Source organism: Anabas testudineus, chromosome 13 (assembly GCF_900324465.2).
Source record: "Anabas testudineus chromosome 13, fAnaTes1.2, whole genome shotgun sequence".
Classification (NCBI taxonomy): domain Eukaryota; kingdom Metazoa; phylum Chordata; class Actinopteri; order Anabantiformes; family Anabantidae; genus Anabas; species Anabas testudineus.
The window spans coordinates 19,026,282-19,043,285 of record NC_046622.1 but is presented as its reverse complement, the minus strand read 5'-3'; the positions used below and the strand labels follow the sequence as shown (position 1 = coordinate 19,043,285).

Genomic DNA, 17,004 nt, shown 5'->3' with positions numbered 1-17,004 from the left:
TTTCTAGTTGTAGTTTTAGATGAAAGAAAACCAAGTTTTCTGTTTACAGATTATCACCCCTGTAGTGTTGAGTGTATTATCGTACGACAATGCCTTCACTGTGGCCCATAGGGAAAAAGCGAGATAGGAAAGAAGGATGCAACTGTCCACTGCACATACTAAATAAGAACACACTGGTCTACGATTCCTCCAGCTCCTCCTTAGCCTTTTAATGCTTCTTCCATTGTGTTAGCTTTGATTTAATCTGATAACTTTTTTTTTTAATAATGTGGCACTGTAAGTGTCATAAATATGTAATATATAAATATACGTTTTATTTTGTATATATTGTTATGTATAGTTTTGTCTATAAAGTGTCAGAAAGTACTAAAAAAGATTACATTTAGTTTGATATTAAATATGACATAGAAGATATAGTATCTCCCTATTTTCTTAAGCTTTTAACTTGGAGTGTTTGCTTATTAATGACTTGTCAAAATAGTTTAGTGTTCTAGTGTTTATTGACTAACTGATAACTGATCACTTCACTTGATGATTATTATTGAGATGCAGATTTGTCGCAGTCATCATTCTGAAAGACTCTTCCCATCACTGGTAGGCACATCGTGGCACGTTCCTTGTGCCAAGTGCTGCTTCCACCATCCTGAATAAACAGCTTCCTGGTCTCCATTCATCCCTTCCTGTGTCCATCCATTCATGATCGTTCTCATCTCCATACAGCTGTCTTCCTTGGCACTGCAACGCTTACAATTAAACAACATTGCACACATGAAAAAGAACTCAACAGTGGGCATATGGCTGAAAGTAACCATTCCATATTTCACATGCACCTCATTTCCATATGCATATGCAGCATGTTGAGCAGCAGCAGGCGGCAGACTTGTAATTGGGGCACCCATAAATAAGGAACAGAGCCATGCCTGGATTTCTGCTGATTCGTTCTGCAGTAGATGCATGTATGAATAAATTGATGGCTTTTCATTTTATTACCAGTGCACACTGCTGGTGTCATCTGGATTACCCCCCCTCCCTCTCACACCTTTACGTACTCCTCCTGCGCCAGCACACAACTGCACACTTTTGCTGATGTCTCTCTCATTTCTCCCCCCCCCCCATCATGCCTCAGCCTCCTCGCTTGCTCGTTCTTGTGCTTCCATCTATATCCTCCTCCCCTTTCTTGTGAGCTCGCTCACTTCCTCTCGGTGTCACATGTAAAGCAGATGTTGCATTTATCACATTTATTAGAAACTATCAGCTTCTTCTCACTCTCTCGCCTGATTTGTGAGATAGACGAAAAAGCGCCACTGACAAGGAAGACAAATATAAGTGCTTCACCAAAACAGACAGAGCATAGGGTTTCAAAAAAACTACACATTTACACAAAGGTACTCTACTCATCTATTTGCTGCCATTCTCCTAAAGCCAGCTTACTCTATGCAAATCAGTGTGTGTGCCACTTGGTGGGCAGTAGAGACTTCTTTCAATCAAAACATTGATTTGACTCAATAGATGGCAGATGAGAAGGAATGTTAAGAGCATTCAAGGACAATACTTTTCATAATACACGAAAAACAGGAAAAATACAGCCGAGTAGAGTTGGGAGATATGAGTGAGAGTAAACTTAAGAAAAATAGCTACTTTCAGCATGTGAGTCATGCAAGTTACAAGGACAGAGACAGATTCTGCATCACATCAGTGTGTGTGGCGAGCACAGGGGGAGACTGAGCCGTCCCTTCCCACACTCTGGCACAGGAGATACTGGCTGAGAATAAAGGAAGTCTCTGAGAAATTAAAAGCTGATCCAGGATCACTGTGGCTTCTAAGGCTTTTTCACTCTGCAAAAGAAAACAAGATACTGAGTGAACCAAACTCAACTATGGCCTGAAGAAAAACAACAATATTCTTTTTGGCTCGATGACAATACTGATGTTAATTTTCCCTTATTTATCCCTTAAACTTGACATTTCTGTAGGTCAAATTGAGTTAAGTGGAAAACAGTATTATGGTAGAAGAAGAGGTGGTGATGATGACACATGCTGCTCCGTGATGGCTCAAAACTGTGGTGTAGCCAAGTTCCAATACAAAATAATGAGGACAGGATGTGTAGCCAAAGACCAAACCCAGTGCCCACTTTCCAGAACAATCCCAAATGTTGTCCATTACAGCTCAAAAACTACACTGTGGGCATTTGGGCTGGCTATATTCAATGAGCCTTATGTGGAGAGAGTCCAACAACTTTGCTTTCAATATGGTCCAGCTAATGAATTGAATCGAAGCTTATATGCTGAATAAGCTTGGATTAAAAATGCTTCTCATCATTTTTGTTCACTTTAGGTTTGCAAGCTCTTGACAGCTTGTGCATTTGCTGTTGTGCCTCTGTTAGCGAGGGAGGGCTTCACGGGCAGTGCCAGAGCCAGCAGGCGTCAGGCCACAGGTCTGCCAGGCAGCCCGCTTTCCATAGCAGGTGCAGTCCTATCATGCAGCAGACCCCTCCTCTATGGTGTCCTTCACCATTTATAGTCTAAGACACCAATGCCCCCCAGAACTGCCTATGTAACCAAGAATAGTACCTCTGCCCTTCAATGCATATAGATTTGTGGGTTGGTATAGAGTCTATACTATAGACTATGCAAATCCCTTAGGATGCCTATGCAGTTTGTGCAATAAACTGCAGGAACTCATTTATGTTGCAACTGTGACATCACCCCAGCATTTCTGAAGTAATGATTGATCTAATGCTTACAGTTGAGCTCAGATGAGTTTTAGATCCAATGAACCCTAAGCTAGGCAAAAATAATGATCAAGCATCAACCCCAGCATCTACTGTAAGTGTGACACACATCAATCAAGTAAACAAACTGCAAACAGATGCAGTTTTCTGTATAAGAGTCTTAGGAAAAATGCTATAAGTTGTATTATTGGACGCATAGGACACCATTTTCTGTTCTCATTAGGAAAGAAAAGATGAGACTGATGCTTGACCAATCAATCTGTCACTCACAAGTCTCTGAATCTGAAAACCAACAATTACATTTGATACTAAAATCCAAATCCAAATCCAAATAAAAGGGAGTCAAATCAATTATTTGAAACTAAAGTTAGTGGGTTTGGCCATACAGGAAGGCTGTGTGAATTTGAAGATCACATTTAGACATTCTTCCCTAAGAGATATTTGTAGTGTTACGCTAGGTTGCACTCACAAAAAGTGACATCAGTAGTTATGTAAAGACAAGTTGTTCTGGTAAGATCAAGTAATGTTAACTGGTGTCCTGTAGATATGAATACTGCTGAATGACAGTCACTTAGGCATATACTGTGTATGAACAGTCATTCTGACATTATACATGCAACTACAGGGTCGCAAAGGAGCATAATTTGTCAAGACTCTATTCAGCGCATCAGTCCCTGAAAACCAATAGAAGCCTATAAAATGACGGGTAGCTTGTACACAGAACTGTGTGTGGCATCTTCAGAAGACATTGTGATTTAAGTTTTATGTGTGCGTGTGCGTGTATGTGTGTTGTAAGTAAAAGTTGTGGACTTCCCTCAGGACTGGAGGCAGCAGACTCTTTAATATTTCAGAGCAGTGATAAATAAGTCAGACAGACTGCAGAGAGATAAGGTGACTCTCCGGGTACGGGTGAGGGAGTGGAGGGAAAGAGGAAAAGGCAAAAAAAAAGAAGAAGGGGAATTGGATATAGCAAGGTGGAGATATATTTAAGGTGATAGAGCAAAAGGTCACAGAAGACGCAAAGAAAAGAAACAAGGAAACTGAAAAGCTCATAAAAAGGAACTACTGCCAAACCCAGACACCTCTGGCAAAAAGACAAAGAATCTTTGTCCTTCACAGCACTTCACACACAACTGTACCACCTTCACAGTACTAACTTGGACAAACACATGGTGAATGACGGATTTCCAAGGACAGAAGACAACAACTAAAGTGTGTGTGCTGTTGAGTGGAGTGGAGGTAAGATGAGAGGAAGGGGAGTGGATGAGGAGGTAGGAAAGGAAAGGTCAGCAGAGACAGTGCGTGAGAGAAGAGAAGATGAAAAACAGAGGTGGAAAAGTATGCCATGGTTTCTCAGGGGAAAAACTGCCCCGTGGTGCCAAGGGCCTTCAGTTTGACAGAGTTATGATCAAAAGATGAAAAAGCTCCACTGGCACTTCCTACACCAACTCACAGCTTCTTGTACAGTTACAGTATGACTACCTTCTGTCTGTCAGCTCTTCACACTCTTTAAGCCTCTGAAACCGCACAAGATTGGTGTTTTCTCACTAACAGGTGTAATGCTGCTGGCCTAGAAAATCTAAAGACAATGGGTGTTGCCTCTCAGCATCCGTGTTTTTAAACCTCTCCTCTGAAATACATTGCTTATTCTCCACCTCCAAACATAACCTTTAAGCTTCCACTATCTTCACTTCTGTAAGCTTAAAGCATTTTTATTTTGTGGGTGCTTGGTCAATCCCACTCCTCGTCCAGACTGGGGGCACTTCTCAGCCATGCCATCATTCTCCTTTCCTTTCCCCTCACTCTGAATAAAGAAGCTCTACTCCTCTGAGTAGCTGTCAGTATGGCTGCCAGTTCTACTGCTGGATAAGCTCATTAAATCAACTCAGGAAGAGGGCAACATGCAGACCTCTCTGGAGGGAGGGACTGGGTGTGTAAGCTTACACACTAGAGACAAGAAATCACAAAAAATCCAACAGGACAGGAAAGACGAGTAATGTGTGAGAGAGGGATGATGGAAAATTAGAAACTGAATCCATGGAGAAAATGTATAGTCCCAATCTTCCCAGTGGGATTAGTGTAAGTCTAATCTGCCCCACTGTCTCTACTACCTCTTTTAGCCTCAGCTTAAAGATGCTTTCAGGAAGAGAGCAGGGATCCTAAGAGCCTTGAGCTGTTGGCATTAGCTCATATCACCGTAAGCTTCCTCTGCACCACAATAATCAATTACCAGCCCTGCTTATATGGCTCTAAACTTCCCATCCCCTCTGAGCCATCACCAGCCTGTGACCCCCGCGCACATGTAAACGCACACATATTGCAGAGCTCATATTAAACCCATTTACCAATACAGTGGATGTGCTGAATGTGCTGTCCCTGCTAGTGCATCATGGACCTTATCTGAATTGATTCCAATAACCATCTACTGCCAAAAATAAACCAGGCCAAGACTTTACCAAGTTTTTGTGGAGTATCAGAAATAGCTGAAATGTTGGATATAAAAGTTAGTTTGTTTTACAATAAATGTATTAAATAAATTGACCAAGGAAAAACACCAAACATACTGAAGTTCCAGCTTCACTTATGAAATAATCTAGTTTATAGCTGCACAAAATATGTATCTTGTTTTTGTGAGTAAGTCATCTGGTTATTTTACTTTGTTTTACAATAAAATAAGGTTTTAAAACTTAAAATATATATTATGATTTAATTCCAATTTTAATTCAGTTTTATTTTTATATCACCTTATCAAACTGTGCGTTTTAATGCCATGACTGCATTAAATGCTGCTGTGACTTACCATGCAATACAATAATCACTTTAAACTTAACAGCTGGAGTTAGACTAAAAGCTTCAATGTTAACAGGAAAAAAGTATGCGAGAGCAGTTATGTCACTGGGTCAGAGCAAGAGTGCAGCTCACTTCTGATTTTCAGAATGAGGCCAACAGTACCTCTGGAGGCCTGAAACATTAAACTCTGGCAGCCAGTAGATAGCCTATCTTTGACTGGAACCTGGTTAAGTGCAGGGTTTACACTGAGTTTGCTAGTTGTGGCCTTTAGCCACTGTTGATGTGCTTCAGGATTACAAACAAAAGATTAGACAAATCCTGATTGGACTCAACTTTAAATCCCTTTGGAAGATTCAGTTTATTCACTGCAGATACTGTGATGAATGTGGGCTTCATGTTCAATCTGTGCAAATTCAGTTCTTTCTTTACTCGGTTTCTTTCTTCAGCCTTATTTGTTTTCTCCTTAGGTCACAACTTCATCTAACCTTTACACAGGGGGAGGGCTCACCAGAGAGACTCACCAGTGTCTTAGACTGCCCCTCTATCAACCCTTCTCTGTAAGTGGCCTGAAAAAAAGACATAAGGAACCACAGAAGAAAACAAGAGGGTGAAGAAAACAAGAGGGTGAAAAAACTAAGTCGTAAATCTCAATGGGCCATAATCAACAGAACGTGGCAGAAATCCAGCAATGCCCCGAATGCGCACACACGCACTCGCTCACTCACTCACTCAGAGAATCGACAAACACCACACACATACATTATATAAAATAAGATAAAATTTCTCTTTCTTCCAATTTTAATCAGAAGCACAAATTAATGACATACTCTGGAGTCTGTTCCTGTGATTTATCCTGTGAGCCTTCGTTACAGAGTAAATTAAAGACAACTTGGCCCAAGATTGGTTCACCACAGAGTGGATTTGAAGGTTTATAGTTCACAGTTCTTCCAGTGAATAGAACCATGTGCAAATATCGAACATTCGTATCAGCTGCATTCCTCTCATTTGGATGAATCGATGTCTGAAAGGCTCTGCGGCACATGTGTGCAGCAGACCGGGCACAGACCAGACATGCTCACACGTGCGGACTCAGACATTCAATGTAAGTTAGAACAGAAAACACATTCTACATTTGAAAAAAGAAAAAGGGTATTAAAAGTTAATGTCTCATACGAGTGGGGGCTCGTCCAACTTCTGGACACATAAACTGATCAGAGACAGTGGCAGGCAAACACAACCAGGAGGCCTGTTTCTATTTACCAGGATGCACCTGCCCTAGCCACAGGCCCATCTGGCCTAGTGTGATGAGAGGAAGAGCCACAACTGTGAGCATTACAAAAATCACAGCCCAGTCTCTTTGTGCACACAATCACACCAATGTCACTAACTCTGAACAGCTGCGACTTGCTACCCTCTCTCAGCCAACATTCTTCTCCCGCTGTCCTGCACTGCCAAGACAGCGAGCAGGCAAACTCCAACTGACTCATCTATTTTCTCAATCACACACTGACAAACAAACAGTTATGGAGCCAGCTCTCGCATACTGACTTAGGATCGTGTAGTTGGATGTTACTGCACAAGCATTCTTTAATTTCAGCATTTTTTTCTGCTATCCTCCTACGTGAAAAATGCCATGCGAAGTGGCAAAACAAAGTGTAGATTAGACTGAGCAGCAGAGTCAATCCCAGCCATGTGATTAGATTTAGAGGCTGCTAATCAGCTACAGCGCAAAACACACAAGACTCTAACCACTAAGATTGCTTCGAATGAACAAATATAGCCCTGCCGTAGGCGAGCGTTTTGCATTCAGAGCCAGACTTGTAGCTTTGCAACATATATTGCTATGGTTCCAACACGGCCGGTCTCCTCGTGTTCCTCTTTCACATAGGGAACGCATCACATGAGGAAGTGTAAGTTGCACTACATCGAGTGACTTGGTGTGGCAAGCAGCCAAGGCCAGTGTGCACACAGTGGGGTCAAACGATGTGATGTAATGGATTGGCATCAGTTTGACATTGCCTTAAAGATGGAGTTTTTCTGACCCATTCATTCGCTGCCAATCCCTTAGGAGGATGGAGGGGGTGGAGAGGGGGTTGAAAATAGCAAAAAAAAAAAAGAAAATAGGGTGAGGTGGGTGACAAAGAAGGGGGAGTTGGGGTGGATGGTTTGGCAACCAAAGGCAACAGCTCCATTACCAAACACAACCTGCAGCCTCACATCACCTCAGAATAGCCCCCACTGGGAAAAGAGTTGGGCGAAGGGGGAGGACGACGAAAGAAAAGCTGAACACATAAAGCTCCAACTTCACAAACAACTTCAAGACAAGACCTCCAACAGAACTCCACACAGTGGTATGCGATGTGGTGTTTATGTGTGTGTGTGGGTGAACAATGACCTTGTGGCTTTCTTCTGCTTGAAGGTGGGTTTATATTTAGTCGGGGGGGTTAGCAGAAGTGTTTGACAGAGAGGCCGTTAAATTATTGACCAGCCACTGCCAGCAGCAAAGGACGGCACACTGAGGCTGAGGAAGGCACTCTTATCTGGTGCTACATGCTGTTGGCAAACTCACACACAACTCTGTCGCACAGGCGTTCACACACACTAACCCTGAGAAATGCATGTTCTTGTTAACCTACTAAACAGAGAATATGGTTTTAACATGCACACAAGACACATTATTACAGCTACAAGATTTACTTTATGGGAAAGAGATTATTATGTTTACTTCAGGGACAAACATTTAGGTAATATCTAACCCTTATTTACACTGTTTGCCCTTGAGTCTCTTCTCACAAGTTGCTCCCTGACAGCCCTTTGACTAAAGGAAAGGAAAGGAAAGGAAAATAAGACTCACCACCAGGGACAATTAACTGAAAGGTCGGAAGACTTTTGGGCAGGGCCCTCCAGGTCTCCGATCTCTTCCCTGCAGCACAAGTATTTTCCAGCACAACACGGCCTCTTGTGCACTCTCCACTTTCTGCCTCACTTGACATTAAGGAAGGGCTGAAATAAAAAGAGTCAGCTTTTGCCACAAGTGACAGATATGACTACAGGAGGATTACAATAGTAATTTTACTGATCCTCACTCGATGAGAACTTCTGCTGGAGCTGCAGGAAACTTAATCTGATCGTTCTGGGGTCTGACTGAAGCTCTGCTGCTGATGTTAAACCCTGAGTCTGACGGTAAAGGGATACATACATACATACATACATACATACATATGAAGGTGGTTTAAATATTTATCATATACAAAATATCCAGGCACAGCCATGTGAAACCAATACCTGCGATAGTGGTTATTTTGGCAACTGACATTGTTTAGGTTTACTCTTAATATTTAGAAAACAAACAATATCAGACTGAAAGTAATGTTAATAGTTTGATTATTATTTGATTTGGTTTTAACATACGCAGCAGTTATAGAGCAACAGTAGCATGTCTTTGAAACTACGTCTCCAAATGCTGAAAGAAAGTACACAATTAACACCTTTCAACTCTGCTTTGGTCTCCACCAACTCCCGAGGGTAGAAAAAAAGGCTCTTTAGCTGATGAAGGTTGTCTGCTGATTGTTCATTGTAAATTAGGTAGTGAACAGTGATTTTTTTCCTGAACACTTTAAAGCAACACAGTAAAAAAAGAAAAACACATACACACACACACACACACACACACACACAAACAAAACATTCGCATCAGTTAATAAATTTTTTTATATAAAATAGTTCTAATGGATGACTTAAGTTATTATAGCCTCCACTTTAATTTATACAGTTAATATTTCTACCAAACTGAGCAGCAGTTAAATCTATCCTACAAAGTGCTCAGGGCGCTGATTAAAGAGATAATGTAAAATAGTGTTAAGCAGGTGTCTAGTTCTGATGGGCCATTTCAGTTGTGCACAATGAAGCTGTCGATCTGTGCCCCTCTTATCTCCACATGTACAGTGACAAGAAAATGTATGTGAGCCTTTTGGAATTTCATGGTTTGTTGCATTAATTTGTCATAACATGTGATCTGATCTAAAGAGTAGTAATAAATGTGATGTGACTAATAACACTGGCTAACATCTAACACAGATGAGTCTACAGTACTTAAAACATTGAACAGCAGGGTGTCTATAGCAGGACATGATGAAAGAAGCTGCTGCTTACTATAACATTGCTGCATACCTAAAGTTTGCCAAAGAGCACAATGACACTCCACCTCAGATCGACAAAATCTTTTGTAGACTGACGAAAAGATTGAACTATTTAAAAAAAACCAACAACACTACATCTGGTATAAAAAGGTCACTGCATATCATCATGAAAACATCATCGCAATTGTAAAGTATGGTGGAGAGAACATCATGATATGGGCCTGCTCTGATGCATCAGGGCCTGGTCAGCTTGCAGAGATTGGGGGGAAGATGAATTTCCAAGTGTATCAAAAAATTCTTTAGGATAATGTGAGAATGTCTGTACATCAGCATAAACTCAGTGGGTGAAATGAAACTGAAACAGTTGGGTGATGCTACAGGACAATGACCTAAAACACCAGAGCAAGACCACAACAAAATCCACCTTTTGGAGGGGCCAGGTCAGAGCCCAGATCTCAACCTAACGGAGATGCAATGGAACGACTTGAAGAGAGCCACATACATGAGACATCAAAAGAATATGACAGAGCTAAAGCAGTTCTGCAGGAAGAATGGGCTAAAATTCTTCCTGAACAATATGCAGGTCTGATCCACAGCTACAGGAAGCGCTTGGTTGAGCGCTCTTGACTTAGATGAAGATCAGATCACATTTTATGACAAATTAATGCAGACAACCCTGAAATTCCAAAAGGTTCACATCCTTTTTCTTGCCACTGTACATCCATGAAGGAGAAGCAGCATATCTTCTTGTGCAAGACTGCGACACACACATAAATATTCATACACTCAGGCACACACTGCTGTCCTTGGTCTTCCCACACTCCCTCTCTTCATTTGCTCTCTCTAATCCTGTAATGCCAACAGTGCAATTAGTCACATGCCGGGTCTTTCTTTCATCTCTCCAGTGAGAGCGAGCACAGGAGGAATACACACTTCTTTGTATTTAAACTACATAACCCAATCTTCTTCATGTGCAGTAAACCTCAAAGATGCACATAAGCACATTAAAATACCTCACATTCAAACACTGGCTTTTCTCATTATGAAATGTCCTTTATTTTGAAAAGAAGATGAACTGCTGTATACCACACGACTGCTTCAATCACTATCAAAAGTCCTCTCTACGCTGTAATTCAAGGAATGCATAATGAAGTTAAAAATTAAATGACTGTTAAGCCTGAATATGAAGTGAAAGTGAACTAAGGTAAAGACAGAAAGCCATCATCCCTGTATACTGCTACTTTACTCTATCGCAACCTACTCATGCACACCCCTGATCGAAACTACATGATAGAGTGAGCTGTAGTAAAAAAAAAAAAAAGAGAAAAGAGCTAAAAGAATAACAAAGAGACAGAAAACAGCAGCTGTACTCAACTTACACAGGCTCATGGTGAGCGTGTAGTGTTCCTACAATGTCAATGTAATTTTGCAGAGCCTGGAGCCACAGCCTGAAAGAGAGGCAGGGAGGAGTGGAATATGACAGACTCTTCACATGCCAGGAAGGAACAAGTGGCTCATGTTGCCATGATATAGATGATTGAGAGCCCAGGGTTATCACTTTCATGAAGCTCTTCCCATGTTGCAGCTAAAGATCGATCTTAATTTGACAGATAAATCCCCTCATGGAGCCAACCAACATCTAACATGAAAATACAGATAGGTATCTTCACATTAAACACTGATTTTTAATTTGCATCAGTGCGTGTGAGCAGTGCAGAGAGAAAAAGAAGGAGAAAGATTTTCATGTTATCTACCACTGACTGATGATTTATCTGCTAGTAAATTGATTGGTTCCAGGGGGTGTTTGAGGTCTAGTACAAACAGTACAAGTATGCAGTTAGAGCCTGGAGATCTGCTTAGCCTATACATTCATTTTAAATATCATGCATTATCTTGATTGCCAAAAGCAGCATACTGTAGCTTTAACACATGTTGTTGAGTAGTGTTGTTACATGGATTTTGTATCCAGACTACCTCTTGGTTCTAGTTTCCAATCTTTATGCTAGCTAGACTAACTGCCTCCTAGCTCCTTTTCCCCCAAGTTAATCCTTAATACTTGGCAATAAGGTAAATAATCCTATTTCTCTAAATGTCTAATTATGTCTAAAAGAGTTTCTAAGCTCTTATCCAATATCAAAGATGTATTTGTTGTGTTTTATATGTCATATAGTGGAAAATTACCATTAACTACTGTACATCATTTTAATGGATATGCCTGCTTTGCTGGTCAGTACCAAACATACACTGATTAAGATTTTAGATACTGTGATCTGTAGCTTTCAAAAGGCAATGCTAGTAGAAGTAGAAATTCTTCCTCAAGCTTAAGAGGCAAAATAGTGATGCAATTAGAATTGGTTGTCATCTATCTTGGTAATTAAGTAGCTGGTAAAGGAAAGAATTTGTTTCTTTGTTTTTGTAATATCTTTTTTTTTAAGTTTGAACTGTAGGTCAGAAAATAAAACAAAAAAATTGAAGACATCACGTATGGCTTTAGAAAACTGCCACAGGCATTTTTTATATAGAAAACACTTAATAACTGCAGTGATAGTTGCTTGACTTAAGGTTTACTGCTTACATTGAATCACTGCTCTATTTGGCTGACTCACTCATAACTAATTGAAAATGTATCTTGCATTTCTGTCGATTACAGGAATCTTAAACAGTGTCTATAGCACTCCAAACTGTGGAGGAATAGATCAAGATAAGGATTTAAAGACATCTGTGAAGCTTTTCGTGTTCCCAGTACCACAGTGGCCTCAATAATTGTGAAATGGAAGAATCTGGAACCACTATTATTCTTCCTAAAGTTTGCCGTCCAGTCAAACTGAGTATCCTGAAAAGTAGGGCCCTGTTCAGGGCAGTGAGCAAGAACCTAAGGGTCACTCTAACAGAGTTTTAGAGTCCTCCGCAGAGAGCGGAGAATCTGCCAGAAGGATAAACATCTCAGTAACATTTCATCAATCAGGCCTTTATGTCACTGCTCAGCACTTGGCTAATACCATCTCCAAAGCATGATGGGGCCAGCGGTGTATCCCTGTCCCTGCATCAGTGGCAGGGATGGAGACAGGGACAAGGAAACTGGTTCAGAAGTGACAGAAAAGTTAATGCAGTCAAATACAGTGTTGTGAAGGGAAAAAATGCTCCATGGTGCATAACAACATTTGACCTAAGTAATGGGTCAAAGGGTTTGATGAAAGGGCAAATGGTTCACCTTTCGGCATGACAACGACATAAATACAGTACATGGCATACAGCCAAGTTAATGCTGGAGTAGCTTCAGGACAGGTCTCTGACTGTCCTTGAGTATTCCAGTCAAAGTCCAGACTTAAACCCTGCACAACCTTTGTAAGGAGACCTGAAGATGGCAGTTCACAGATACCTCTCGTGCAATTTAATGGAGCTTGAGACAATCCGTCAGGAAGAATGGGATAAACTGTGTAAATCCAGGTGTGAGAAGCTTCTAGGCACTTACCCAAGAAGACTTAGTTAGACTTGTGAAGTACTGTGTAGAAGGGCTTCTACACAGTAGTGAATAAAGCATGTGAATAAATAAGCAATTTCAGTTTTTGTTTCTTAATAAATATGTAAAAAAAGTCTGAAAATATGCATTATCACCTCAGGTTATAACATGCAGATTCAGGGGGAAAAAGCAATTTTTAATGTTTAATTCAATTTACAATGTAGAAATTGTCCAAAGCAACTGTATGTGGTTTGGATGAGCAGAGTGTGTGTATGAAAACAAAGGAACGTGACAGACACCTCACTAACTAGCCAGCTGAGGCAGCCAGTATTCCCAGTGTTGCCTTAGGCCACACAGCATCCCTCTGCTTTATTCAGTGCCCTCTGGCAAAAAATAAAATAAAATAAAATAAAATCTAAATTCACTAACCAGGGGAAGTCGTTTCTGAATACTGCTGTCTGGCAACCATTTCACACACTTCAAAAGAGAATGTGGGAATGAAAACAGACTGAAATTGTTGCCCATGGACATGCAGTGATAAAACAGACTCTCGCCTACATGTGGGCAAATCTGAACCTTCTCTTTTTGCTCTTACTCTCACCTGTGATGCTCTCCCACTTGTTCCTCCTTTTTCTGTCATACATATATACAGTTGATATAAAAATAACTATAATAGTCACTACAATATATTCAAGTATTTTAACTATATGTGTGGTAGCTACATCAGAATTTATAGGTTAGGTCACCAGTCTCAAAAAAGAAACTCCACTGAGGGAAGAAGAATGGGGGGGAGAAAGGCTACAGGAAAAACAATCCAATGACCACTTTTGGTCAAAAGCTGCAGCAGTCAGCATTGCTGCCTAAAATTTAATTTCCCCTAAAAGAACAGCTATCCTCTATGCCTTTGGCTGCCTATTTTTAGCATGTTATCATTCAGCCTCAATCGGAGTCAAACCCAGAATGAAGACAGTTGCTGTCAGGCTCAAAACACCATCAAGCTCATCCACTGCTACAACTGGCTGATCAAAATCTGTAACGTTTAATGTACGGGAAGAGAAGGAAAAAAACAGGATGCCATGGCACTTAGAGCGTGAACACTTTGTTTCTGTTTGGCCCTGTCGTACCAATATTATGTGACCAGCTGAGGTCACGGTTGAAATCCCAAGAAACAATGCCAGCGTTCAAACATGCCATGACCTCATGACAAATCTGTGTTTTCGTGTTCACAACCAACAGTGGCGTCATCTCACATGCATTGTCCCTTTAACGGACAACTTTTTAAAAGGATTTTCTTGTGAGTTGCTTTGTAAAGCTTTTCAATGCACAGACACATTCCTGTGCTTGTGTTGAACGACAATATTATTTAGCATCAAGGAAGCTTAGCTGCCAAGTGTCAGCTGGGGATAGATGGTGGATGGTGACGAGCAGATCAGCAATCATTGACCCACTTCACTTATTCTTCTCTCATAGTATGGAGCTCATCTAGCAGCATGAATGTCTGAGGAGCACACCAATTTGAGTTCATCCTCCTCCTACCAGCTATAATCACGTTAAACCATGGATGCTGTCTGCATCCTAAAAATGTTATTCCGAAAGATGGATATTTATATTTCTGGCATGATTTTGAGCTTTAAACACTGCAGGCCAAGACGCAACTCTGTTGCCATTTGGAAGAGACCCGTTTGTGTGAAGTGCTGTTGCAGGAAATGATGGGCTCCTTCTCCACCAGTGTTCAATACTGACAAATGCCAAAATGTGGCTTCCAAATTGTCTCCAGGTGCCTTGAAAGCACCAGCACCAGGCTTACTGTTTGTTTATTTAATAGAAAATAAAGCAACTTTCCTATTAAGGATGCCATCATCTTCTAACTCGCTTCTAAAAGTCGAACAAAAGTGCAACTCAGTGTGAATTTACAGAGGAACACATTAACAGCCACGGTAGAGAAGATTCCCACTTTGTCTCACTTGTGGCTTTAATAAACAAGCGACCGCAGCTTTGACAGCAAAGACTAAACCAGAGCAGAAAGAAAAAAATAACGCAACAAACTGTGATAAATACTTCCCAGAGGCCCCTACAGTAGTTGACACACACACACACACACACACACACACACACACACACACACACACACACACACACACACACCTTGCCCTTTCTTTTCCTCACCTCTCCTCCGTGCCCGTCAAAAACCCCAAATATAGACGGGTGACTCCTGTTGACGATGTCGGTCATCACCTCGAACCTGTCCTCCATGTGGTCTCGCCGTCCTTGGATGGAGTACACGGCCACGTTGTGGCTCTTGAACTCCCAGGTCTTGGAGAACTCCGCGTCCAGGACGTCCAGCCCGCCGAACCGCTCGTTCTGCATCATCTCCGCCACTTTCCCCTTGACCATCTTGACCGCATCCCGGCTCGACTTCACGATGGTCTTCACTTCGTCCGTGTGGAAGAAGTAACTCCACAGAGCCAGGCTGATGCACAGCAGGAACAAGGTCTCCGGTCTAAGCAGAAAATAACGCATGATCCGACCTAGCAGAGACAGTAGGGTCATCGTATCCTCTATCATTTATCGGTTCACTCGCAGGAAATCGCGGCAGGTTGTGTGTCGCTCGCCCCCGCCGCTGACTTCAGTCCATCGTCGGTGGTGTGAGTGGTTTGGCAGCGGCGAAGCGTCTACATTTAAACATCAGAGGTGACGCTGACTCGACGGGTGACACTTGACCGCATTTATAACCGGGGGTAAGGTGCTGGCGAGTGGACTCGGAGCGGGGAAACACGCACGCAAACACGGCTGCTTCCCTCCTGCGAGCCGCCCTGCAGTGAGCCACCGACGGCTGTCCGCTGACCACCCGATGCGGTCCGACACAGAGAGAGAGAGAGAGAGAGAGAGAGAAAACGCAGGTCGCCTTCAAATTCAGCCTGAGTGTTGGCTGTAGCTGAGCTGTGGGCAGAGCCCTGCTACTGTTCCCGGTCCTCAAAATAGCGCTCAATGTTGAAACCCTCACATTCCCAGCTGCCACACTGGCTGCGACTCTCCGCCGCTGACTGACTAACAGAGATGCTGCCTTCATGTGCACCTCGTAATATAAGTGTGCTGACCGCAGAATCACAGGAGGCTGCTGGGTAATTGAAGGACTCGGTGACGGAGGAAGTATTCAGAACGTTTACCTGGGTAAAAGTCAAATGACAGTAAATAAAAGTACTCTAAAAGGCCAACCTAGCCCATGTTTGATTTTAAAAGTAGCTGAGACAACAAAACTATCAGCAAGTGTAGGCCTAATCAGAGGAAGTAAACCTAGATTACTGATTTACAGTAAAGTAACTGATTAATCAAACAGCATTATACTGTTGCTTCAGGCGAAGCTACTATTTATACAGCTAGTGCAGAACACAGAAAACCTTAGTGAAAGTAAGTTTTAAAGTAGAGAAACAAAGTTCAGGTAGTCACACATTTATAGGGAATTTCTTTTTTGAGAGTCTTTTATTATTATAAATAGATAAGGCACAGATATTTATTACAGCGGCAGTATAAACACAAATAAGAAAGGAGCCACAATTCATTTAAAACATATTTGAGGGCAGTATTTGCAGATATTCAGGGTGTGATTTCCGCCGAAGCGTTTTGCAACACTTCACAAAGGTCTGCTGTGCTAGATGGGAAGTGTTTCCAAAACGCTTCGGTCCAGCTTCTCCCACACCAGCTGGATGGGGTTCAGATCTGGTGATTGAGCTGGTCAAGCCATTACTAAGAGTATTCCAGCAGCTACTTTCTTCTCCATATAATTCTGAGACAACCGGGGAGATTGCTTGGTGTTATAGTCTTGCTGCAAAATTATCCCCTTAGTTGTTCCCAGGCGGAGTGGCCTCTTCAGTGTGAAGTGGTAT

The 17,004-nt window shown here is 41.8% G+C and overlaps 1 protein-coding gene across 1 annotated transcript in view; it reads right to left on the bottom strand.

Annotated features, from left to right (window-relative positions):
• The window catches only part of LOC113171649 (protein phosphatase 1L-like), a 48,282-nt gene extending 32,094 nt beyond the window's left edge, over positions 1-16,188 (bottom strand). The window contains exon 1 of the mRNA XM_026374163.1: positions 15,287-16,188. Within this exon, the coding sequence (XP_026229948.1) occupies positions 15,287-15,685 (399 nt within the window). The 5' untranslated portion in view covers positions 15,686-16,188. The remainder of the gene's footprint in view (positions 1-15,286) is intronic.
• Between the last annotated feature and the right edge of the window lie 816 nt (positions 16,189-17,004).